Source organism: Budorcas taxicolor, chromosome 17, assembly GCF_023091745.1.
Source record: "Budorcas taxicolor isolate Tak-1 chromosome 17, Takin1.1, whole genome shotgun sequence".
NCBI lineage: Eukaryota > Metazoa > Chordata > Mammalia > Artiodactyla > Bovidae > Budorcas > Budorcas taxicolor.
The window spans coordinates 69,563,864-69,588,490 of record NC_068926.1 but is presented as its reverse complement, the minus strand read 5'-3'; the positions used below and the strand labels follow the sequence as shown (position 1 = coordinate 69,588,490).

The 24,627-nt window shown below is 53.2% G+C and overlaps 2 protein-coding genes across 10 annotated transcripts; one reads left to right on the top strand and one right to left on the bottom strand.

The window, feature by feature from the left end:
- The first annotated feature begins 45 nt into the window (after nt 1-45).
- On the top strand, nt 46-4,091 carry DUSP18 (dual specificity phosphatase 18). Its single transcript, XM_052655044.1, has 2 exons — nt 46-170; nt 2,955-4,091. The coding sequence occupies exon 2, from the start codon at nt 3,025-3,027 to the stop codon at nt 3,589-3,591; it is 567 nt and encodes a 188-aa protein (XP_052511004.1). The 5' UTR covers nt 46-170; nt 2,955-3,024; the 3' UTR covers nt 3,592-4,091.
- SLC35E4 (solute carrier family 35 member E4) lies at nt 885-23,157 on the bottom strand. 9 transcript variants are annotated; one of them, XM_052655036.1, is made up of 8 exons: nt 21,925-23,157; nt 17,279-17,518; nt 15,461-17,063; nt 14,200-14,283; nt 12,290-12,510; nt 11,213-11,602; nt 8,542-8,799; nt 885-4,611 (listed from the first exon to the last, which is right to left on the bottom strand). In XM_052655036.1, the coding sequence occupies exons 1-3, from the start codon at nt 22,541-22,543 to the stop codon at nt 16,630-16,632; spliced, it is 1,293 nt and encodes a 430-aa protein (XP_052510996.1). In that variant the 5' UTR covers nt 22,544-23,157; the 3' UTR covers nt 885-4,611; nt 8,542-8,799; nt 11,213-11,602; nt 12,290-12,510; nt 14,200-14,283; nt 15,461-16,629. The 9 variants fall into 9 exon arrangements, with proteins under 9 accessions (XP_052510996.1, XP_052510994.1, XP_052510998.1 ...); XM_052655034.1 differs by having other exon boundaries at nt 15,644-17,063; XM_052655038.1 differs by having other exon boundaries at nt 8,542-8,765; nt 15,644-17,063.
- Nucleotides 23,158-24,627: the final 1,470 nt, after the last annotated feature.

Sequence of the window (24,627 nt, the reverse complement as noted above, 5' to 3'; positions counted from 1 at the left end):
ACCCGGCACAGCCCATCTCTTTCCGCAACAAGGGACCATTGCTATGGAAACCGGAGCCCCGGGCCGGCGGGGACAGTGGCTCGTGGGTCGTGACCGATCTTCTCTTACCCGGAGACGCTCGCCCAAGGATGCTTCCTGAATGCACTTGCCCTCCCGCCCGCGAGAGAGAGGTAAGACCCTGAGGTCTTCATACAGCGGGCAAATAAGCCCATTCCAACACCAACTCCCTGGGAAATCTACCTGACTCACCCCTGGAAGTGGCGCCTTTCTCCCGTCAACCCTTGGACTGTGTTCCACGTTTTATAACCCAGTATTAACGAAAGCCCCATGGTGTTTGCCCACTTTTCCCTCTAGAAAGATCGGCTGTTTTGAGCCTTGCTTTGTGACCCTAGACAGGTCCTTTCCCCCACTCTGCCTCACTTTCCCCGTGTATAAAATGGAGATACTAACTCCAGACACCGGCTTGCTATGCTGTTTTGTAGGCTGTAAAATGGTGACACTGAGATGCCGACGAGTCGCTCTTTCTCCCGCTCTCTTCCGCTCAAGTTAAAAGTTCTTCAGATCTTTCGGTCATTTCTTCAGGCGATCTTTGCAACTCTGTAGCCCCAGCCTGAAGTAACTCCGTTTACTCTTCATTCTCATAATGCCCTAGATTTTAACTTCCCTAACAACAGCAACAGTGGTTAATTATGTGCCAGGCCCTGTGTGAAACACTTTACATGGATTACCTCATTTAATCCCCACACGATTCTTTTTTTTTTTTTTGAAATGTCACATTTAATGTTTCACCACCGTACTTCAGATCTACATTGTACAAAGCGACCAGTAAGTATCCCACAGTAATTAACCAACCTCTGAGATTGTACTTTCACACCAGTGTCTTGGGCTCTTTTGATACTAAACACGTTTTCATTCAATTGAACTGAGATGCTGCAGTTGGGTTCTCAGGAGCCTTGTGAAAAAAAAAAAACAAGCATACCACACCGTCTTTGTTTAGTAAGTCAGTATTTGTTGCTTCCACAACAAACATTTACTTCATTGAAGTTAAACTTCCAAACATAACTTATTAATAGTCTTCAGGTTCAGCTCAGATCACTCAAGATGCAAATTCTCTGGTAAATCCAGATAACTTAACAATAATTGTAGCAGTTAATTGTCCATAACACATACCAAGGTTTTTCCTAGAGTAGTTTTAGGTATTCCTTGTACAGGTGAAAAATGATCTTCAATTTTCTTCTCTCTTTAATCTAAAAGTTGGAAGGTAAAAGATTTTTTAGGGTAGGCACTATTATCCCTATTGCTCAACTCTGTTGCACACATAATTGCCTATTTAATGTCTGTCTTTCCCGCGACACTTTGAGTTCTGTGAGAGGGCCCATGGCTCTCTTGTACGTTTCAGTATCCCCAGCACCTACCACAGTGCCTGATAAGTGTTTCTTGATTAGCATGAAAATGACTTTCCTCTCATCACTACCCTCACCTTCCAGAGCAGTGTCTTCTCACCACACTTTTTGTCCCTGTAATGAACGGCTGCTGCAGCTGCTGCTAAGTCGCTTCAGTCATGTCCGACTCTGTGCGACCCCATAGACGGCAGCCTATGAGGCTCCCCCGTCCCTGGGATTCTCCAGGCAAGAACACTGGAGTGGGTTGCCATTTCCTTCTCCAAAGCATGAAAGTAAAAAGTGAAAGTGAAGTCGCTCAGTCGTGTCCGACTCTTAGCGACCCCATGGACTGCAGGCCACCAGGCTTCTCCGTCCATGGGATTTTCCAGGCAAGAGTGCTGGAGTGGGGTGCCATTACCTTCTCCAGTAATGAACGGCATTCTCCCCTAATTCCTATTGCCCACTGGGCACTAGTTTTGGGGGCCTTCTGTCCACTTCTCTCTGAGTTTTCAGGTAATGAGGATCCAGAACGTCCCTTAGCATTTGGGCTTCCGGCTGGTTGAGGGTGGGGCTTTTTCCCTGACAGTAAAGAATCTGCCTTCAGTGCAGGAGATCCAGTTCGATCCCTGGGTAGGGAAGATCCCCTGGAAAAGGAAGTGGCTACCCACTCCAGTAATCTTGCCTGAAAAACAGATGGAGGAGCCTGATGGGGTACCATCCACGGGGTCTCAAAGACTGAGTGACTTTCACTTTCACTTCACATAAGACTTTTAGAACAAACCAGTCCCATCTGCCCTGCCTACCTGGGGTGAGCCTATTGCACTGGACTCTGGGGGTACTGGCAGGTAGGATTTGTCTAGGCAGACTTTGACCTTCCTCTCCAGCAGCCTAAGAACCACCCTCACCTCTAGCCAGCTCCTCCCCCTAATTCTAGAGAAACATGGCCAGAGATCCCATCTTTTCCAGAAAAAACTCTCGGGAGGCAGAGTCCTGGTTGTTGGAGTCATTTCTTCATTCAGCAAATATTTTTAAGCACCTGCTTGTGGAAACACGCAGCTTGGCACCGGCGATATAGTAGGAACGAAGGCAGAAACAGTGATAAACCATGAGAACTCACAGACAGGACATGGCAAAAGCACATCTTCAGGAAATGTTAGGAAGGAGGGCACCTGGGACCTGCCTGGAGCTGGTACTGGATCATGTGTAGGGGAGGGGTATAGTCCCAGAAAGTTTCCCTCAGGAAGTGGCCCTTGGCCAAGATCCCAGTGCTCAACAGTTCTCTGCTGAATGGGACAGACTAGGACTTGACAGGCTTGTAAGGAAAGGGGGTTCTGGACTGAGAGCAGGAAGGGCCCTGGGCCAGAGAGGACCAGTGTCCATGCAGAACAGAACATGACTCAGCCCAGCCGAGGCCATTCAGGACATGAGAAAGGTTAAAAGCAGGGTGGAGAGGTGGGCAGGGGGCCAGGCCACAAGTGACCTTGACAGCCACGCTGAGGGGCCCCACTGAGTTGTATGAAGCAGGGGGCCCTGAACTGGGGCTCCTCATCTGTCTCCTCTCCCTCCTTGCAGTTTTCCATGGACACAGCCTAGCAGGAAGAGGCCGCCTTTATGTCTCACGGGCCGCTGACCCACCGGCCCAATGACAGCATCCCCGTGTGCCTTCCCGGTTCCATTCCGGCAGCCCTCGGTCAGCGGCCTCTCACAGATCACCAGCAGCCTGTATATCAGCAGCGGGGTGGCCGCCAACAACAGGCTCATGCTGTCCAGCAACCGCATCAGCACGGTTATCAACGTCTCAGTGGAGGTGGTGAACGCCTTGTACGAGGACATCCACTACGTGCAGGTGCCCGTGGCCGACACGCCCACCTCGAGGCTCTGTGACTTCTTTGACCCCATCGCAGACCACATCCACAGCGTGGAGATGAAGCAGGGCCGCACGCTGCTGCACTGCGCCGCCGGCGTGAGCCGCTCGGCCGCCCTCTGCCTCGCCTATCTCATGAAGTACCACGCCATGTCCCTGCTGGACGCCCACACGTGGACCAAGTCCTGCCGGCCCATCATCCGGCCCAACAACGGCTTTTGGGAGCAGCTCATCCACTATGAGTTCCAGCTATTTGGCAGGAACACCGTGCACATGGTCAGCTCCCCCGTGGGCATGATCCCTGACATCTATGAGAAGGAGGTGCGTCTAATGATTCCACTCTGAGCCATTCGGCCAGCATGTGCCCCAGGGTCACCGATCTTCCACCAGGATCTGTGCTCAGACACCCTCCTTTTGTCAATACAGGAAAACCAGGTGACGCCTTTTATAAGGGCAAGGAAAAAGGAAGGGTGCTGTAAGCTCTTAATCTTATCGTTCACATCTTTAAAGAGTCAGCTTACTACATGTAAGATGGTGAAGATAAGTTTTCTCCCCAGGGAGTGACAGGTCATGGCTGCTGACCAGAGGGGAGGGTGAACCAGGTGGTACCCAGGTCAAGTGGACCAGCGCCCAGTGCACGTAGCAAGCCTGATGGGCTGACTAACGCAGGAATGAGTCTTTCACAATCCCGCCTCATTCTTTCGAACCCAAAGCCAGCCTTAAGCATCATGGCACCTCCTGTGCTTCTCACAGTTTAGGTGCCAACCTACTGGATGAGTAGCCTTCAAGCAATGTTCCAGAAACTCTGGGAGCCCCAAGGCAACCCTGCTTTCACCTTTAGCCACCATTGCCCAACTCTGGTTTTCTGGATTGATTGGACTTACACATAAGATTGTTTTCAAAGGAAGCGTTCTGTTGTGTAAAATATTTTTTTAACCTTTTTTTTTTTGAGCACTGCTCTGCATGGCAAGCTCTTCTCCAGCTTTTGATGAAAGGTGACATTGGTCTCTATCTCGGGCCACGTGTGGAGAGCAGGCCTGACCTCGGGCCTCAGCCCAGAAGGTTGGAGCTGTGAACCGACACGCAGCCTTGTCACCTCCTGCTCATGTGACCGGTGACCTCTTGGAGCCTGAGTTTCCTCATCCCAGCGATGACAGCCCTTCCCTCCTAGGGTCGTCAGGAAGATCAGTGCTTCTTTAGCACGGTGCCCCAGTGCGTGATAGGTGCTTGGTGTGACCAGCTGCTCGCCGCACGAATGATGCGCTGGCCCCGCTGGCCCGGGTCTGAGTCATCCTCCCAACAGCAGCTCCCCGCATCTGTGCACAGCCCCTTATTGCTCAGAAAGTGCTCTTTCCAAAAGTTGTCCTGCATGGGGAAAAAAACGGTTTCAGTCTTCGCGCACTCCTGCCTTGCAGGAGGCCTAGATCTCGGAGCCCTTTCAGGTTTCCCACCGTCTTTAACCCCTGTGTCACCTGGGAGTCCTAGAACAAGGAGCTTCTCCCAAAGGGCCTTGTTTAGATCACCGGCCATGACCGCCAGCCCTGGCCTAGCTGGCCGCCGGGGTCCACGGGGGCGTGTGCCAAAGGGGTGAGTGAGCGAGCCCCACCTGAAGGTCCTGAAATCCAGGGTGGGCCCAGGGTATGCAAGGATCTGGGCCAAGACCAGCTAATCTAACCCAGAGGTTTTCAGACCAAAGGACAAGTGCTCCATCTGGGTCCAGAGCCCGGTGGGGGCCAAACACACCTTCTCTCCACACCCACCCCTCCCCTGCTTTCACAAAGAGCCTGCCCACGGGTATCATTTTAGGGTTGGGGGAGACCGGTCTCATTTTCTCGATGAATAAACAGACCCACAAAAGCCAGGGCTGGTGTGGCGAGGGCCCCACAAAGCAGAAGAAACCCATCTGAAAGAAACCCAGGTGGGAAATTTCTTTGAAAGCATTTTTTTTTTTAAGAGAAGTTTATTTGAGTATATTTTGTTTCAGGTTCTAAAATGGTTAAACTAACATACCATAAAAGTACCTGTCTCCTGCGTAAGGTTCTGTGTGTTTTACCACATTTGTGCCACCACCTCCACAGTCGGTGCAGAGCAGTCCCGTCACCTCAGAATTCCCTTACGCTGCCCCTTCGCCCCACCCCAGCCTCTGGCAAACCCGTCTGCGTTCTCCATCCGTATAGATTTGCCTTTTCCAGAAGGTCACAGACACAGATCACAGCTGGTGTGGCCTCTGGAGCCTGGCTTCTCTCAGTGTGTGTGAGGCTCACGCGTGTCGCCTCTCGGGGCCGTGTGCTATTCCTTGCCATGGTTCGTTTCTCTTTCACAAACCACTGAAGGATATTTGCCTTGTTTCCAGTTTTTGGCAATTTTCAATAAAACTGCTACAAATATTTGTGTTTAGGTTTCTATATGAACAGAAAATTATCTAAGGTATGTACCTAGGAGTGAGATTGCTCAATCATATAGTTAAAGGTTTAACTTTAAAAAAAAAAGAAAAAAAAAACAAACCGCCAAATTTCCAGAGTATCTCTGCTTTTTCGCCTTCCACTATGAGAGATCCGGTTTCTCTCCGGTATTTGGAACTGCCAATATTTTTTTTACTTTAGCCATTCTGATAGGTGTGTGGTGCTAACTCCTTGTGATTTCGATTTGCGCTTCCCATGTGGTTAATGATATTAAGCCTGTTTTTGTGTGTTTAATTGCCTTCCATGTTCCCTCTTAGGTGAAGTGTCTTTAAATTGAGCTGCTGTCTCACCAATGAATGCTGAGAAATTCTTCGTTTATTCTGGATTGTTGCTGGCGTTGTTCAGTAACTAAGTCGAGTCGGACTCTTTGCAGCCCCACGGACTGCAGCACGCCAGGCCTCTCCTGAAGTTTGCTCAGATTCATGTCCATTGAGTTGGTGGTGCCATCCAGCCATCTCATCCTCTGTCACCCCCTTCTCTTCCTGCCCTCAATCTTTCCCAGCATCAGGGTCTTTTCCAAGAGAGTTGTCTCTCCGCATCAGGTGGCCAAAGTATTGAAGCTTTAGCTTCAGCATCAGCCCTTCCAACGAATATTCAGGGTTGATTTCCTTTAGGATTGACTGGTTTGATCTTGCAGTCCAAGGGGCTCTCAGGAGTCTTCTGGAAACAAGCCCTTTATCAGATATGGGTCTGTAAGTATCCCCCCCCCGAATTTAGCATCCTTTTCATGCTGCTTTTTCAAGCGGCTCCTGCAGAGCAGAAGTGTTACAAGTGGATGAAGCGCTCCTTTCCAGGTTTTCCTTTTATGGATTGTTGTGTTGGCGCCACATCTACGAACTCTGCCGAACCTCCTATCACAAAGATTCTCCCTAGTGTTGGAGAGCTGACCTTTTCTCCTTATTTCCGTGATCCTTTTGTATAAGGTGTGAGGTTTAGTTTGAGGTTCGTATTTTTTCACATGGGTGTCTGATGGTTTCAGCTCTGTTTGTTGAAGGCTGTCCTTTCTCCTCCACTGAGCTGCCTTTACAGGGTCTGTTTTTATGCTCTTCATTCAGTCTGATACGCGTGTCTCTCTCTCTTGACCAATACCCCGTTATCTTGATGATTGTAACTTTTAGAGTGAGTCCTACGGTATTCCTACTCTTAGAGAAGTGTCCATTATTTTACGGTTCACTATGATGTTAGCTATAGGCGTTTTTGTAGTTGCCCTTTATTAGATTAAGGAAGAGTTGGGAAGTCTTCTCCTGTTTTCTGGAAGAGATAAATGGATTGGTGTTTCTTTAAATGTTTGGTAGCCTTCTGCAGTGAAACTGTTTGGGCCTGTAGATTTTTTTTTTTTTTTCAAAAGGATTAACAGTGAATTCAATTCCGTTAACAGTTAAAGGATTAATCAAACTGTTTCATCTTTGGTGTGTTTTGGTAGTTTGTGATTTTCAAGGAATAGATCCATTTCATCTCATGGATCCAGCTTATGCACGTGGGGTTGTTTATAGTATTCCCTTGTCTGCAGGGTGACGTCACATTTTCATTCTCCAAACTGATAATTTGCCTTCTCTGTTTCTTTGTTAGTCTATAGCTAGATGTTTATCAATTTAAAGAATCTTTTTAAAGAATAACCTACCTTGTGTCTTTAATTTTCTCTATTGTTCTTACCTTTTCTGTTTGACTGATTTCTGTTATTTGTTATTTTCATAGTTCTTACTTTGAGTTTATTTTTCTTTTTTTCTAATTTCCTAAGGTGGAAACTTAGATTGTGGATTCGAGAGCTGCATCCCACAAAGTTTTATATGCTTCATTTTCATTTTTGTTCATTTCAAAACATTTTTTTAGTTTTCCTTGCAATGTCCTCCTTCACCCGTGTATTATTTAGAAGTGTGTAGTTTAACTTGTAAGTATTTGGAAATTTTACCACCATCTCTGTTGTTGGTTTCTAATTTTAAATGCCATCTAGGTCAGAGACCGTAATATTGTATGATTTCATTCCTTCTAAATTTGTTAATGTTTACTTAACAATGTACGATATGGGCTGTCTTGGTGAATGTTTCCTATGCACTTGGCGAGGGGGAGATGGTTATTTGGGGTAGAGTGTTCAGTAAGTGTCAGTTAGGACCCATTGATGGATGGTGGTTTTGTTTCCTTGTTGTACTGATTACTGAGAGAGCAATGTTGAAGTATCCAACTAAGATTGTGGATTTGTGTACATCTCCTTTCAATTCTATTAATTTTTTGTTCCGTGTATTTGAAGTTTTGTTCTCAGGTGCACGCATACTCAGGTTTGTTACATCTTCATGGTGAACTGACCCTTGTTATCGGTATGCAGTGTCTCTTTTCCTTCTTCATTTTCTGAAGTCTATTGTCTGATATTAATAGAACCACTCCAGCTTTAAGTGGTATTTGCATTATATATCTTTTCGCAGCCTTTTATTTTTAACCTGAAATGTGTTTCCTGTAGACAGCATTTGGTTGGGTCTTTTTAAAAATTTATGTCTTCAATTTGTCTCTTAATTGGTGTGTTTAGGCCCAAATTATTGATATTTGGGTTTAGGTCTACCATTTTATTGTTTTCTGTTTACCCTTTCTGTTTTTTTTATTCCTCTGTTTCCCTTTTCATGCCTTCTTTTGGATTACTAGGCTTTTTAAGTTATTCCACTGTAATTTTGTATAGTTTTTTTCCAGAGGTTGCACTAGAGATTTTAACGTACATACTTACCTTTTTGTAATCTACTTAAATTAGTATCTTACTACTTCTCACTGGCATTCATATTGGATCGTGCATTAGTTTTCTCTTGCCACCGTAACAAATTACCACAAACTTAGAGGCTACAAACAATACCTGTTTATTACTTCACGATTGATGTAGGGCGCGAGTCTGGCTGGGCTTAACTGAGTCACCTGTGCTTGCACCTGCGCTCAGCCACGCCCGGCTCCGCGCGCTATGGTCTGTAGCCCTCCAGGCTCCTCTGTCCACGGGACTTCCAAGGCAAGAATACCGAAAGGTTGTTGCCGAAACACGAAAGAGGCTGGGATTCTTGGCCTCCGGAGGAGAAGAATTCAATCCTGGACCAGAGACGAGACTTGATTGGGCAGAGCTCTTGTGTAATAAAGTTGTGTTAAAGTATAAAAGAGACAGAGAAAGACGTAGACATCAGAAGGGGGCAGAAAGAATACCCCCGTGCTAGTCTTTAGCTGGATGTTATATAGCTACTAGCAGTATGCTAATTTAAAAAAAAAAAAGGAAATGCCTCAAAACTCAGAGAATGGCACCAGGCCCCTCACCCACAAGATGCATTTTGAGATAATCTTGGTACCAGATGAGTCATCCTGGGCCATAAAACGATTGACATGATTCTTGAAGAAAGGCAGATTCCCATACAAACAGTTTCATTAATAGATTAGGAGAACAATGAATGAGTATACTGGTTTGTCAAGTCGGTTCTGAGCCTTTAGGCAAACCGACTTGAAGACAGAGTCTGGGGTAAATGCATAGCACATTAACATAGCTTAAGACAAACATTTCCATAAGAAAAATGCATTGGTTAGCTCAAGGTTTGAGAAAAGTTAAGTTCTGGTGGAACCATAATCTTATTATGGCAACACAGAATTTTAAGAGAAACCCTGTTAAATTTGTATAGAGAAGGGGAAAAATGTAACATGAGTTTGTTTCCTCCTGCGTTTGAGAGAGAAATGTCTGACACTTGCAGCCTATTTCCTCTGTTTGGAGACCCCTGGCCTTCCTGCCTGTTACCTTCTCAGTACTAGAGTGGGTTGCCCTTTCCTCCTCCAGGAGACCTTCCTGACCGGGGGATTGAATCTGTGCCTCCTGCCCTACAGGTAGATTCTTTACCCTGAGCCACTGAGGAAGCTCGAGTCTTCTGCTTTGGGTTCACAAGGCCAAAATCAAGGTGTTTTGTCAGGCTGAAACCTTGTGTGTTTTGTTTTGTTTTTAACTGGAGGCTCTGGGGAAAGATTCTTCTTCCAAGCTTATTGAGACTGTTGCCTGAATTCAGTTCCTTGAAGTTGAAAGCGACCCCATTTCCTTCCTATCAGCTGGGGGCTGCTCTGTGCTCCTAGAAGCTGCCTGCATTCCTTTCCATGCAGCCTCCTCCAACAGTAGGATTGTTGAATCCCCCTCAGGCTTTGAACACCTCTGATTTTTCCTCCTGCCGCATCTCCGAATCCAGTCAGACAGAAATCTCTGCCTTTAAGGATTCACGTGATTAGACTAGGCCCGCTCAATAACCCAGACAGTCTGGATTTTAAAGTCCATAACCTCAATTACATCTGCAGAATCTCTTCTATCATGTAAAGTAACGTTCACATTTTCCAGGCAACCGGGCATTTGGCGGAGGTGGATATCTTGCTGATTGTAGCTAATTTTCTACTGACCTGTCTTCAAGTTCACAGATTTTCTTCTGTTGTTCTGCTACTAGGACCATCCAGTATATTTTCAATTTTTGATTGATGTATTGTCTTAGTTGAAAATTTTTTAATTGGTGATTTTCTGTATCTCCTATTTCTCTGCTGAGACTTCCTGTCTTTTTATTTCGAAGGTCCTTTTCTGATAAGTCCAACACTGGGGTCATCTCAGTGTTTACACTCTCCTGGTTCTTTGTATGTAGAGTAGCTTTGGATTGTGTCCTGGGCATTTTGAATAGGTCTTGGTTAAACCCTATGGAAAATGTTGAGTCTTTGTTTTAGGAGGTAGTTGATCCATTTAGGATCAGTTCAGGTCTGTCTCGCGTGGGCCATTAAAAACAAGAGAACAGCGTTAAGTGGAGTCACTTAATGCTAAAACCCATGTCCCCAAACCGAGACTCAGCTACAGTTTCAGTTCTTCCAGAAATGGAATATTAAACCAGTCAATCAGGAATCACCTGATCAGCACAAGTTAGATAATCGGCCTGATAGACTCTGGCCATCCCCTAAGGAAAGTTTACTTGCAATAAACAAAGCCATTTTCTGCCTGGAAGAGCTTCCTCATGCCTGCTCCCTCCTGCCCCTAAAAGTCCCTCAGAAGGGGCCTCGGGGTCCCTTCTTTTTGCCAGATGGATGCTTCTCAATTCATGAATCACTGAACAAAGCCAACACGGTTTTAAAAACTTACTCATCTGATTTTTTTTTTTAAACAGTGCCAGAGTTCGATGGTTGGTTTTCTGAACTTTTGCAATGTTAGGTCAAATCTGTCCTAAGCTAGTGCCACCCAGGGGCCAGCCTGAAATCTGAGTGGTCTGCCCGCTAGTGTCGAAGTCACTGGGATGCCGTTTGGGGTCAGATCCACATACATGAACCTGTGGGATCCTCTTCTCAAGCCTCCCCTCTCCGTGATTTCTCCAGGCTCTCCAGTTGGCAAGGCCGCCCTTCCCCTGGTCCTCCAGCTAGAAACTGGGGCTTTCAGTCTCCCTGCCCTGCCGTGTGCGTCCTGTGACCCCGAGTCTCTGCTCTGGGACCAGGTGACAGGATGAAGAGAGGAAAAAAAGCAAGGGACCTCCCCCCACCACACATACCTTCAAACCACAGCCCTTCGGATCAGGAGTCCCCTGAGCTTCCACCGCCAGGTTTCCACTTCACGTGAGGCTTGCCTGGGGACGGAACTATATAAGGGGGAAAAAAAGGACGAGAAAGGGGGTTTCTGTCCTGAAGAGTCCTCCCTCCCCACTCCTCAGAGCAGGAAGACAAGGCTGCTTTTGGAGGCCTTTCTTTCCACGTCCACTGCACAGCCCCAGGATTCACGCTGCCTCGGAGACCAGGCCAGCAGATACCAGGGCCAAAGGCAAGACAGGCGACTCGTCATCAGACTCTTATATCCCAGATTCTGGTTTCCTCTCCGAGTCCACCTGCTACTTCTTTTTGAGAGTCCTCAGAGCTGCTTCCTGCATTCCATCCTGGGTGGTTAGCTGCATTAGGGGAAGGACAGACTATACTTATTCAGTCTTAGAACTGGAACCCTCAGAAATGTGTTTTTAACAATAAAAGCCTATTTGTGGAAAAAGGAAAATAAATACAGTGTATCCACAATACGATCGAGTCAGCACCTTGGTGTTAGGGTGTATTTCCTTCTTTCTATATAATTTTTGTTCGTCATTGAGAAGATACAATTTTGGAACCTCTTTTTAAAAGTTATTCTTTTAATATTCAGGATGGGATATGGCAGGAAGGATTTCACATCCTAAGTGGGAGACGTTGGGGTTGAGAGGTCCCGAGAGGATCCAAGCCCACAAATCTTTCTAGACTTCCTTTGGCAAAACAGCAGTAATGCCTTTTCCCCGAAGAAGAAAATTTTTGCTGACGGAGTTGGGGAACACCCAGCAGACACCTCATGTGCATTGGGCAGATCCCATGCACCCCTATAACCTCACACCCTGGCTCTGTGGTTCACAGCAGACTGGGGAGCAAGGAGTTGCAGAACCCCAAGAGTTAGGAGGTGAAGACCGCACCCTGCTCTTCCATCTCTGTGCAAGATGGTTGCTATAACCTGAATGTGTCTTCCTGAAATTCACATGTTGAGGATGGGAGGTGGGGCCTTTGGGGGTAATTAGGCAGTGAGGTCATGGGAGTGGAACCCTCATGAATGGGATTATTACCTTTATAAATGAAGCTCGTGACCCAGAAGCAGGCCCTCACCCGACCATGCTGAGACCCTGGCCTCAGACTTGCAGCCTCCAGAACTGGGAGCAACACATTTCTGTTGTTCTCAAGCCGCCTGTCCACGGCATTTCGTTGCAGCAGCTGGACGTACTGTGGCCATCTCTGGGGGCTTCCATTTTCTGTATGTATAAGGGCTGAACTGGACCACCTGGGAGACCTGGCAGAGGTACAAAGGGTTGCTGGTTCATCTACTGGCAAGCTCGCTTCAGCTGATTTGATGCTGGGCTACAGCATAAGAAGCATGGACAAGGGTCCTTCCGCCAAAGAAAGTTTAAGCGTGTAAAGAGAAGTGCCCCGCCCAGGCAACAAGAGCTGCCTGGTGGTGTTCAGAGGAGGCAGGAGGCGCGTGGTGGCCACTGCGGTCAGGAGGGCACAGATGGAAGCTGAGATCCCGGGAGGCCATTACCAGAAGTGTTTATTGTTCCATCGTGGTCCTTGCCCGATCGGAACCTCCCATGGCACACCGCGGTATTCTGTGTCATTTCCTGGAAGTATTTACCACTGAGCAGGAACAGTGTGATGATGGTCAGTTCCTGGCATCCCTGAGCTGATTCGGGAGCAAGAGTCCTCGTTTGCCCTGGCCCCCTGGAATGAGAATCCAAGGTCCCCCTGGGGAGGCTGGGCAGGGGCCCCCTGGCAGCTGGGGCTGAGACAAGGCAGCCGCTTTGTTCTGAATCTACAATGGCAGGATGCCCAGCACAGAGCCAGCTTCCTCCAAGGCAGGGCAAGGGGGTGGGAGGCGGGCCGAGGGCATGCCCTGGCGCCCTGGGTGAGCAGGGGAAGCCTGTGAGGCGGGAGCGCACAGCACGGGAAGCCTTGGGAGGGGAATTGGGAGGCGCCTGGGGTGAGCCCGTCTGCTCACATGGCTCAAGGACCTAGTAAGTTTGTGAAATAAAATTCACGCCTTATGTTAAGATAGGAAAAAGCTCAACACAGTAAACTCTTCTCTGCCTCTTCGACCTCCCCTCTGCCCACACTGTGCGTTCTGCATCTGCATGTTCCCATCGGCCAGAACACCCCACCAGCAGGAACACCTGCTCAACCACAAAGAGCAACATTTCTCCCAGCATCGAGACAAGGCCTCAAAAGATAATGCTCCTTCTTGAAACTTGGAAGGGGGTCACATGATCCACCACGGCGACGGTTAGACCCAGATTACGTAAACTGTCATTTGATGTACAGCCCTCCGTCTCAAAAATACTTACATAACTGTTACCCTACTCCTAACGGGCAGAACAATTCTCAGAGCTTTCTGAGATGCCCTTCCTGGGTTACAGTCTTCAAACTCAGTGCAAATAAAATCTCTCATTTCTTTCTTAGATCGACTGGCTCATTTTTCATCCAGTCTCAGCCACTATCGCTAAGTACTTGCCCCATATTACCCCTGCAGCCTCCCAGAGCCAGACAGGCTCATGAGGCTCTGCCCCCGCCATCTCCCCACTTAACACACAAGAGGCACAGGAGGGGAAAACCCCTGCCCAGGGTCACACAGCTCAGACATGCCAGGGCTGGGGTTCGAACCCAGGTCCGACCCCTGCTTTTGACTTGTGTTATCTCCCGCCTACTCCATCCACGGCAGGTTATGTGCTGGTGCTGGGGAGACGGCGGTGAGCAGATGTCTTGGAGACAAACCAGTTCTGAGAGCGGGATGTGCTGGCGGCCCTTCCTGGAGAGGTGCAGGGAGCTGGGGTGACCTTCAACTGTGGCTGTCAACCCAGACTGGCGTGGGGTGGGGAAGGCTGGGGTAGGGAACCGCCCCCAAGGAAGGTGACATCTGTCATCCCGAGAAGGCTTCCCAGCCGAGACTGGGTACAAAGAGGGAGGCTGGGGAGGTCAAGTGACTCACCGGAGGCAACAGGACAAGTTAGAAGCAGAGCCTAGAGGGCTGTCCATTGGGAATCACCTCCTGAGCCCTTCACTGTGAGGTTCTCTGTGAAGCCAGGGGAAACCAAACAGGTCAGGGCGAGAAAGGGGACCAGGACACACCCCCAGGCTTTCTGACTCCCAGGCCAGCATTCACTGTGCCCACTCCAGCAGGGAGTGATTAGGAGGGGTGTACCTCTGACTTTGAAGGAAACACCTCAATGCTGGGTGGTCCCCAGGTCAAGCACAGCTCCAACTCCCCCCTGCCCCCCTACCCCGAACAGGGGCTGGCTTTGATCAGACAGGAGGCTCACTCTGAAGCCAAGCATTCCCCGGGGCCCAGGGAGCTGCAGGAGGCCCCTTAAAAGGGGAAGGGTCCTGAGGACCAGGGAGGCCCGCCCGCCAGAAACCATCCATCCTCTGTTCCATCTGGCCAAGCCTCAGGGTGGAGCCCGGAGGTATTCAGGCTACACCAGGACAGGGCTGGGCTGGTGGCTTCTCTGACTCACACGGAGGGTGGGTGTCCAGTGACTCAGCCGAGGCCCACTTCCCCTCCGCTAGACCCGCCTACACAGAGGCCAGGGCAGGCAACTCTGCACCAGTCCTGCCTGTGCCAGGGGCTCCCCAGGCCCTCGTTCCCCTGACCCCAGCCTGGGCCCGACCCTCCGTGTAGCCCTGACCATGAATTCCGGCCACATGAAGGAATTAATAATCTTCTCTGAGTCCCAGGCACCCTAGACCCCAGCCCCGGCCTGGCCAAGATCCAGACCCCATCCTCCCATTTTCCAGATGCGCCTAGAGCCTCAGAGAGAGTGGGTGACTAGCTCACACTAGGGACCAAGCCCACTGGCCCCATTGTCCCCCCCTCCACCCCTGGCCCTGCCCACCAGGTCCTCGGTGGAAATCCTCTCCCCGGGGATCACCAGCCCATTTTGCAGATCTGGAAACCGAGGCTCAGAGAGGGGAGGTACCTGCCCCAGGCACAGTGAAGCGGGCAGAGCAGGATTAGGTCCCCAGAGTCTCTAACCGAGGCAGGGACCTTATGGTTTTTAACAGGGGGCCTGCAGTGGAGACAGGTGGGTGGCTGGAGTTAAATGCCTACAGCCAAGGGAAGGATGGGAAGTGAGGCAGCTGGGTCAGGCCGGCTCCCTAGATGCTCCACCCCCCACCCCCATGCTCCTGCTGCCATGGGACCACCCCATTCCTTGCCCCCTGTGCTCACAGCCCTGGACACGGCCCCTCACCCAGGCCTTTCCTTCCTCAGGCTTCTTTTCTGGTTTTTCTTTTAGAGGAGAGTTGTACACTTTGGGTTTTCACCCCCAGGCAAGGGTTTAGCCATGAGAAGGGAGAAGCTGATGTAGGAAGACCACAGACCGGGGACCAGCATGTGCGGAAACTCCAGTGGGCGGCTGGGTGTCACGGGGTACCTGATGGAAGTAGGTGTGGATTGAAGTTGGCGCTGATGCTGGGAAAGATTGAGGGCAGGAGGAGACAGGATCGACAGAGGATGAGATGGTTGGATGGCATCATCGACTCAATGGACATGAGTTTGAGCAAGCTCCGGGAGATAGTGGAGGAGGGAGGAGCCTGGCTTGCTGCAGTCCGTGGGGTCTCCAAGAGTCAGACACGACTTAGCGACTGAACAGTGACGATGGAGGGGAGAGGGGAGAGGCCGCGGGGCTAGGCCTGACCTTGTCCCACGAGCCGTGTGGAGCCACAGAAACCATGCGTTTTAAGAGATTCCCCTCGAGGTTGTGGGAAGATGGCGTGAGGGGTCAGAGCAGCGGTCTGGGCCAGTGTGGGGGCTGGCCAGGCCCCAGTGAGGGCGGGAGCAGGTCCTTGTTTCTGGGTGGGCGGCTGGTGTGCCTGTGTTTCCTTGGCCGCCACCCTGAGAAATGACACAGGTGTACAAGCAAAAATAGTTTATTTGAGGACGGAAGACCCAACGTTGGGGGGCCCAGGGCTGAGGCCACAGCAGCTGCCTGGAGTTGGCACAGACGACCCCCTGGGCCCCCTAGCTGCCTCCCCCACTTCCTGGAGGAAGGATTGTGCGACCGCCAAGAATCATCGCCATCATCACCACCATCACTGTCAGAACGTTGGTGAGGTTTTCCAAGCTTAGCCAGCAATTTTCAGTGCAGTACTTGACCCTAATCGTCATAAGTACTCTGACAAGCACAGTAACTGTGCCTGGACCCACCATCCAGTGGTGAGTGGGGTCTGTGATGAGGAGAGGCAGGCAGGGACAGGAGCCGGGGCGCTCTAGGAGACCCCACTGCAGCCTCCACGGCGACCCTGCGGGAAGATCTGTCTCCCCCGATGGCCCCAGCGGCTGCCCACTCTCTCGTGGCCATGGGCCAAGGCTGGATTCAGGCCGGGGCAGTCCCGGGTGGTCCCTGTGCTCTCTCAGGTCTCAGAGACCCTTGCCAGGCTGGTCCCTCCGCCGGAAGCCCCGGCGGGTAGCCCAGGAGGCCACAAACTCACAGTTGTGGTAAAGGAACATTCCAGAAAGGGTGAGCGCCACGCCCACGTAGCTGAGGGTGCTGAGGCGGCTGCCAAACAGCAGCCGGGACAAGACGAGGTTGCCCACGACAGTGAGGTTGCCCAGGACGTGGACCGTGAGGGCCGAGGTGAGGGCCAGCAGGGAGAAGCTGGCCAGGTTGTAGAGCACGGACAGGAGGCAGCTGAGCAGGACACAGGCCCAGAGGCGGGAGTCGGTGGGGGCGGGCGGCGGTGCCACGCCAGCCTCCAGCACCAGGGCGGCGCCGGCCAACAGGCAGAAGCTGGGCAGCGAGGTGGCGTATAGCAGGGTCACCGCGTCCAGCCGCTCTTCCTGCAGCAGGGCACCTGCAACCAGGGCAACCGCCATCAGCACCGGGCGCCAGGCGACCCCCCGAGAGGCCAGCCTGCCCCGACCTCCAGGAAGCCTGCCCCAGCCCCTCCGGCAGAATGAGGGGCTCCCGCTCTGTAACGGGAAGGTCAGACCACCTGGGTGGTGACCCGGTCCGCTCCTGGCCAGCTGTGACCTGGCCCTTAACCTCTGGAGGCCTAGGTTTCCTCACCTGCAGAGTCCAGGGATAATAAAACCTTGTGCATGCTATGTCGCTTCAGTCGTGTCCGACTCTTTGCGACCCCATGGACTGTAGCCTGCCAGGCTCTTCTGTCCCTGGGATTCTCTAGGCAGGAAGACTGGAGTGTGCTGCCATGCCCTTCTCCAGGGGATCTTCCTGACCCAGGGATCGAACCCAGGTCTCTCCTGTGTCCCCTGCATCGGCAGTCGGGTTCTTTACCACTAGCACCACCTGGGAAGCCCCAATAAAACCTTAAATATGCAGATTAAAATAATGTAGATAAAGCCCTTCTCAGGTAAGCTTCAGTCAGTAAGTGTAAAAAAACAGGAGAAATAAGCCTGTTATCACTGACTCCTCCCACAAGCTGAAACAATAATCTGTGATATCCCACTGATCAATAAATGTGAAAAAAAAAAAAAATCTCCAGGGGCTTCCCAGGCCCTGAAGAAAAACATCCTGGACTCGTAACCAGCTTTGAAGGGGCTGAACCAAGGGGCCCCAGCTGTGCTTTCTTGGCTTCGGCCATTCTGGCACTCCCAGCCCCACGGTGTGGCTGCCACGCTGCTCCCTGCAGCAGTCCCAGCTCGGCCACGCACTAGCTATGTGGGCCTTTACGTTACAAGAGAGAGAGTTTGAAAATATTCAAAACCATCTGAGTCACATGTTCAATCACTTGTGACCACTGGGATGACAGACACAACAACGAGGTCATTGTTGGGCCCAGCTGTCACTCACTACGTGAGTGTGGGTGTGTTTTGTTTTGTTACGATTTTTTTTTTTAATGCGGACCATTTTTAAAGTCTTTATTGAATTTGTTTTAATACTGCTTCTGTTTTATGTTTTGATTTCTTGGCCAAGAGGCACATGGGATCTTAGTTCCCCGACAAGGGATCGAACCTGCACCCCATGCACTGGAAGATGAAGTCTTAACCACTGGACCGCCAGGGCAAATCCCTGTCACTCATAGTTTACCGCAGATAGTTAGCACCTTTCGCTATGGACGCTGGAGCTTGTCAAGACAAATCCAGGACACAGAGGAAACCTTGGGCTTTGCAAGGAAAGAGGGCATCCTAGCATCTTCCACATGTCTGCCTGTGTGTGTGTACACATTACCACCCAGTTGGTTCACAAAGGAAGCAAGGGCCCGTCATAAAATCTCACATGGCTGAGCTGAAATGACGGTACTTGCAAAGAGACAACGGCGGTTTTGTGCCTTCTCCAAGTTTTCGTGGAGAGAGATGAGTAAGGTCTCCCCAGCCCCTCCCAGGGCTCTCTCAGCCTCAATGTGTTTTCTGACACACACTTTCCAAAGAACCACAGAAGCGCTTACTCAGAGGCTATGCTTAGGAAATCTTATTTCTCTCGATTTCATTTTGATGTTTTGGCTTTGTTCTCTAGGCAACAGTCCTTCTGTCAAGCATTTCTAGAAATGAACAGATAACTGGAATGCCTCCTGTTTGGCGGCTCCAAATTTAGCACCGTTACGAGCTGCCTGTGGCCTTCGTGTTCAAGGTGCAATCACTGGCAGGTGGTCAGGATTGCAGGTGAACTTCACCTTTGGCGAATTTCACTGAGAGCCAGGCAGGCAGGCTCTAACCTCCCCGCTCGGCCCCATGCCCCACGTTCTATAATCCAGCCAGCCCTCCCCCTCCCCCCACACACTGTCCCCTCCAGCCCAGGAAAAGAGCCAGTTACCCCACCGACCTGTCATCCGGCCTCCTCAGCGACCCCTCCCCTGCCTGCTTACCCCAAACCCTGCATTTCGACTTCTCCTCCAAAGGCATTTCCGTTTCATCATCTGAACACGCCACATTTCAGCGACATGCAGACTAACACCCTCTGGACGCCGTTCTGTTGGCTTTGGGCTTATCCCACCTCTGCTCCATCACGAGCTGTGTGATATCACACAGGTCACCCTCTCTCTATGCCTGTCCCCTCGCGGGAGCACAGGCGGAATAACAACATGCCCTCACGGGGGCGTGTGAGGTGCTGAGCACAGGACCCGTGCCCAGGGGCAACTGCTGCCCATGGTGGCTGTCATGATCCCCTACGTGCAACCCCGCTGGCTGACACCCGCGCCCTGGCAGGGCTTGCGTCCCGCTCCCAGAATGCCCTTTCCTGCTCTGGCCGTGTGAAGAGCGGGGCGCAGCACGGACGCATAGTCAGGGCGCGGCTGTCACCACCACTGCCTGCCTCCTCCGCCAGGCAGCCTTCTCTGGTCTCCCCGAGAAGCAGCCATCCCAGTCACAGCTGGGCCCACCGTGGCTCTAGCACTTCTTCCCTGCTTTGTGATCGCTCCTTCTGAGGGTGTCTCCCCACCAGCCTGAGAGCCCAGCGGATGGGAATGGGGTCAGGGGATGCAGGTGGGTGTGGCTGAGGACAAGTCTCAGTGCGCTGGCACCCGTCTCCCAGCCTTTCTGTGAGGGGAGAGGTAGCATCACTCCTCTCCACGTGTGGTCCCCCCGAGGCCTGCAACTGGCCCAGGAAGGAGGCAAGCTGCTGGGTACTCCTCGACCTGGACTTTCATCCTCTGCTCCCTTGGAGTGTGCCATCAGGAAAGGAGCTGGTGTCAGTCACTCACATTCTAGTCTAAATTGGCCCTGGTGACTTTCTTGGAAAGTCTGCGAGTAGGAACCTCTTGTCCAAAACCCACCTCATCCCTGGCCTCCAGTCTGTTCTGACCCACCTCTGTGCTGGGCTCCCATCTCTGTTAGCCTCCTAAGCTCTCTCCTTAGCATCCTGAGCCAAGCAGCTTAAGCAGCCTACCAATTCTTCCATCAGACCATTAACAAATTCACCATTTAAGTGGTACCTTGCCTGCGCCAGGCCCCAAGTCAAGTGCTGGGGACATAGAGCTGCTCCAAAGCTAAACCATGCCCTCTCGGAGCTCCTGCCTGGTGGGAGGCAGACAGGTAACCAAGTGGCTATAATAGCAATACAAGGCACATGGAGTCCTGACGGGGATGCAGAGGGCCCTGTGGGAGCCCGGAGCCAGCATCCAACCTGCCTCAGAGGCAGGCAGGCGACAAGGAGGGAGCTGGCAGAGCCGAGGAGGCTAAGGCGCCTGATGCCAGGCACCTGCCAGCCCTTGTCCGTGTGCCCGAGGCCTGGCCGCCCACAGCCTGTCCTGCTGGCCGGTGCTCTTCTCGGGTGAGGAGGCTGGGCCTCAGCAGGTGTGGTGTGGGCCTTAGGTTGAGGCCTTCCCGGCCTTCTGGCCCTGCTCAGGGCGGGGCGCAAGGTCAAGTTTCCCACTGACTCATGCCCAGAGCTCAGGCCCCAGCTCTCAAGTAACCTTAAGGCAAAAATAGAACTGGGCTTTGGCCCTGCCTCAGGGCCCAGGAAGATGGGGACAGAGCCTCTGGGTCCTGATTCCAGGGCAGGCCTGAGCTCTGACTTCAACCTTTCCTGGCTGCAGGTTGCCCTAACCCCAGCCCAGTGCCCTTGGAACAACCTTTTCCCTCTTCCAGGCCTGGGTCATAGGATCTCAGAGCCGCAAGGGAGGGAGAGAAGAAAGTCCTGGGACTCTGTCAACTCTGACCTCCTCCACCAAACAGACAGGCAGACTGAGGCTCAGACAAGCTCCAGATCCGCCCCAGGTCACCCGGGAATTATGAGCCCACATGTGGCTGGAACGCAGGCCTCCCTACCCTGAGTAGGCGCAGAGACAGGGTGGGGGCTGTGACTTGAAGAACCCTCAGTAGGACAGGCAGGAAAGTGATCGTCTCCCTCCAGCAGAGTGATTTCACAGGGTCTGGGTTTGGAATCTCCACCCTACCGTCTGCCCAGAGCCCCCAACCCCCTTCCACCAGAGCTAAGGTCCAGAGTCACATGGACCAGGATTCTGGTCCTTTGGAGCTGCGTGACTCTGGGCAAATCATGAATTTCTCTGGGTCTCAGTTCCATCATCTGTAAAATGGGGATGAAAGTAGTGGTTGCCATGACAACTCAAAGTAAACACCTAGTATAGGGCCTGTTACACTGCAGTTCCCAGAAGACACCACCCCTTCCCAGACTTAGCAAGCCCCACCCTCCGCCCCACTTCCAAATCCTGGTTTACCATCTTGCCCTCTTTCTCTCCCACCAGTTCCCACTGTCAAGCCTCCCTCTGGGTCCACAGTCTTATGCCACATCACTAGGACAGCATGGACTCTGCCGGAGTGAAGTGAAAGCCGCTCAGTTGGGCCTGACTCTTTGGAACCCCCATGGACAGTAGCCCACCAGGCTCCTCCATCCATGGGACTTTCCACTCCAGAAGACTGGAGTGGGTTGCCATGCCCTTCTCCAGGGGATCTTCCCCACCCAGGGATTGGACCTGGGTCTCTTGTATTGGAGGCAGATTCTTTACAGTCTCACTGGGTTCTGCCTCGGCTGCTTACATGGCCCAGGGCAAGCCCCTCTATGTGTCAAATGGGGACAAAACCAGCTGGGCCTCTAGAGCCTAAGTTTGAGGCCTGGAAGTCACTGAGCAGTTGGCCCTTTCTGAGCCTCAGTTCCTGCCTCTTCCAAAGCCACATGCCTCAGTTTGGTCATCAGTTAAATGGGATAGCGGCCATACCCCCTCACAGGGTTCCCCAGGCCACACTCCCACAGTCCCACCTGGGTTCCCACCTCCTCAACCAGTGACTTAGGTTACTCACTCTGCTGAATGGACTTGAGGCCACGGAGGCAGGTGGCGGCCAGCAGGAAACCGCAGCCAGCCGGGGGCCTCCGGAGCTCTCCCGCCAGGCTGCAAGCGGCCCCCAGGCAGAGCGGACCCATGGCCGCAAACTGCAGCGGGTGGTGGCGCCGGCCCAGCAGCAGCGCGGACAGGGCCAGCGTGATGAGCGGCGTGGTGGTGGTGGCCAGCTGTGCCAGGTCCAGGGGCACGGCGCTCAGGCCCACGTTGCCACAAGCCATCGAGGCTCCGAAGGTGAGGCTGAGCAGCAGCACCTGGCGGCGGGTCTGCCCGGGCAAGGGGCGCCGCGCCCCCCGGTGGCAGGCCCCCGCGGCCGCCAGCATGTGCAGCGCCGACAGCAGCAGGGGCCGCCCGAAGCCGTGCACCGTGAAAATCCACTTGTTGAGGCTCGACATGCTGGCTCCCGCCAGCAACCACACCAGCGCGGCCACGGCCACCCGGGCCCGGCCAGGGCGCCGAAGGGCCTGCGGGGTGTCAGGGGGCCACTCGGCGGACCCGGCCCACCGAGCGCCGCCAGCCACCGCCACTGCCTCGGCAGAGGTCATCCTGCCGTCATGGTGCTCCGGCGGGCAACGGCACATGGGTACCAGTGGGGCCGCGGCAAGAGGCCGGCTCCCCGGTGACCAGCTCTGGGCCACCAGAGAGCCCTACCTTGGACCAGCCCCGTCTCAGGCAGGTGCGGGCACAGCCTCTGGCGCCCAGCCTGCGGCAGCGGAGGTCCAGGAGCTGTGCGGTGTCCTCAGCGCGGGGAGACCAGAGCCCAGTTCGCTTCAGCTGGGATGCCAGGCTCTCTGGTGCTCGAGCCTGGCCTAGTAAGCGCCGGGCACCTCTGCCCGTGCCAGGCGAAGTCTCCACTCTCCTCCCGCCCGAGTGCCCACGCTACGCTTAGACTGAATCCTCCATCCCTTTTCTCTTCGGTCCAGTCCCCGGGTCCTCCGGCTAGTTCACGCCAGGCCTGGTGGGGGGCGATCCGGGCTCCCGCGCCGGGTTGGTGCCGGTGGGTCCGGTTCGCTGCGTCCGACACTGCCCAGGCCCAGCAGCGGGCAGACGCGCCGGCCCCGCGCTCCGGCCGGTGTCAGGCGGCGAGTTCGGCTCAGCTCGGCTCCGGCAGGGCCTGCGCTGTGGCTCCGGCTCCCGGCGGCTCCGGCTGCAGCGGCGGTGGCTCCCGCCAGGCTCGGGCGGAGAGCGAGGCTCCGCACTCTAGGCCCCGCCTCCGCGGCCGCCCCACGCGCCCCACCCGGAAAGCTGGGCCGAGCCCGGGGCCGCCACCTCGGGTCAGGCCCCGCCTCCGGAGGGCCGTCTCGCCCCGCCCCCACGCCGCCCGCTCGGGGCTCCTCCTCCGTCCGCAGACCACCCCGCCGCAGCCGGAGTGGTCAGCCTGTCTGTCCTCCTCCCCGCATCAGCGGGGTATCAGGCCCCGCCCCACCCAGCGCCAAGGCAAGCCCCCCAATGGAGACCAACACAGAGGGGTATCTTCCTGATGAAAAACTCCTAACCTCTCAGGAGATTCCATCTTCAAGGACCCCCCCAACCCCGCCGCAGACTCCAACCTAGTCCAGTCTCGGGACCACCTAATCTCTGGCCACAGTTATCCCGTGGGACCTCAGCATCCAGAAGAATTGGCCCACCGGGCCCCTAAATGCCCCTCCCCCGTTCCTTAACCCTAACCCCTCCTCCGTCTCCCAGCCCGGGGCGGGCCCCCCTCCAGGCAGGCAGAGGGAAGCTGAATCACCACGGCCACGGCCACCCGCAGCTGCAGAAGCAGGGTTCCGCCGGCCGCTCTATGTCCCATCCCCTGGGCCCTCAGAGGTGACTCACAGCTGAACTTTCCTGGGGTCCACCCTCTGCCCCCGCTGGCCGGACAGAGAGCTGTAGGTGGGCCGGGAGCCCGAGCAGCTGCCACTAAGCTTTTGCCCCTGCCTGGGTCTTGGCTTTCCCATCGGAACAGACGGGCTGCTCTCTGAGCTCAGGGCCGGGTAAACTGCACACCCCAGAAGCAGGACAGACTGATCAGAATTCCAAGCTCGGAACTCCTCTCTGAGCTCTGGAGTCCAAGTGTGCAAGGATCACAGGTGCCCACGGCCCGCTGTGAGTGAGCCCCTTTGCTGACAGCTTCCTCCTCTGTGGAAGCTCCTGTCCCCTGGGGCACGGTTCACCCCTAGCCTTGTCTGACCGGCAAGCCCTTGATGGTAGCAACCTATCTGGAGGAACGAGACCGCAAAGGGGAGCGCTTAGCTCGGTCCATGGCGCCCTCTGGTGGTCAGAGTGCAGAATGGCTGCAGTTCAGTTCAGTTCAGTCGCTCAGGCGTGTCCGACTCTTTGCGACCCCATGAATTGCAGCACGCCAGGCCTCCCTGTCCATCACCAACTCCCGGAATTCACTCAGACTCACGTCCGTCGAGTCGGTGATGCCATCCAGCCATCTCATCCTCTGTCGTCCCCTTCTCCTCCTGCCCCCAATCCCTCCCAGCTTCAAAGTCTTTTCCAATGAGTCAACTCTTCGCATGAGGTGGCCAAAGTACTGGAGTTTCAGCTTTAGCATCATTCCTTCCAAAGAAATCCCAGGGCTGATCTCCTTCAGAATGGACTGGTTGGATCTCCCTGCAATCCAAGGGACTCTCAAGAGTCTTCTCCAACACCACACTTCAAAAGCATCAATTCTTCA

What these genes read in the sequence shown, in the direction of transcription:
- DUSP18 (XM_052655044.1), top strand. Translation starts at nt 3,025, where the DNA reads ATGACAGCATCCCCGTGTGCCTTCCCGGTTCCATTCCGGCAGCCCTCG.
- SLC35E4 (XM_052655036.1), bottom strand. Translation starts at nt 22,543, where the DNA reads ATGTGCCGTTGCCCGCCGGAGCACCATGACGGCAGGATGACCTCTGCC. An exon ending in CCTCAAGTCCATTCAGCAGA is followed by an intron (nt 17,519 to 21,924) that starts GTGAGTAACCTA and finishes GGGGCTTCCCAG; the next exon opens with GTGGTGCTAGTGGTAAAGAA. An exon ending in ATTATCCCTGGACTCTGCAG is followed by an intron (nt 17,064 to 17,278) that starts GTGAGGAAACCT and finishes CCCTGGTTGCAG; the next exon opens with GTGCCCTGCTGCAGGAAGAG.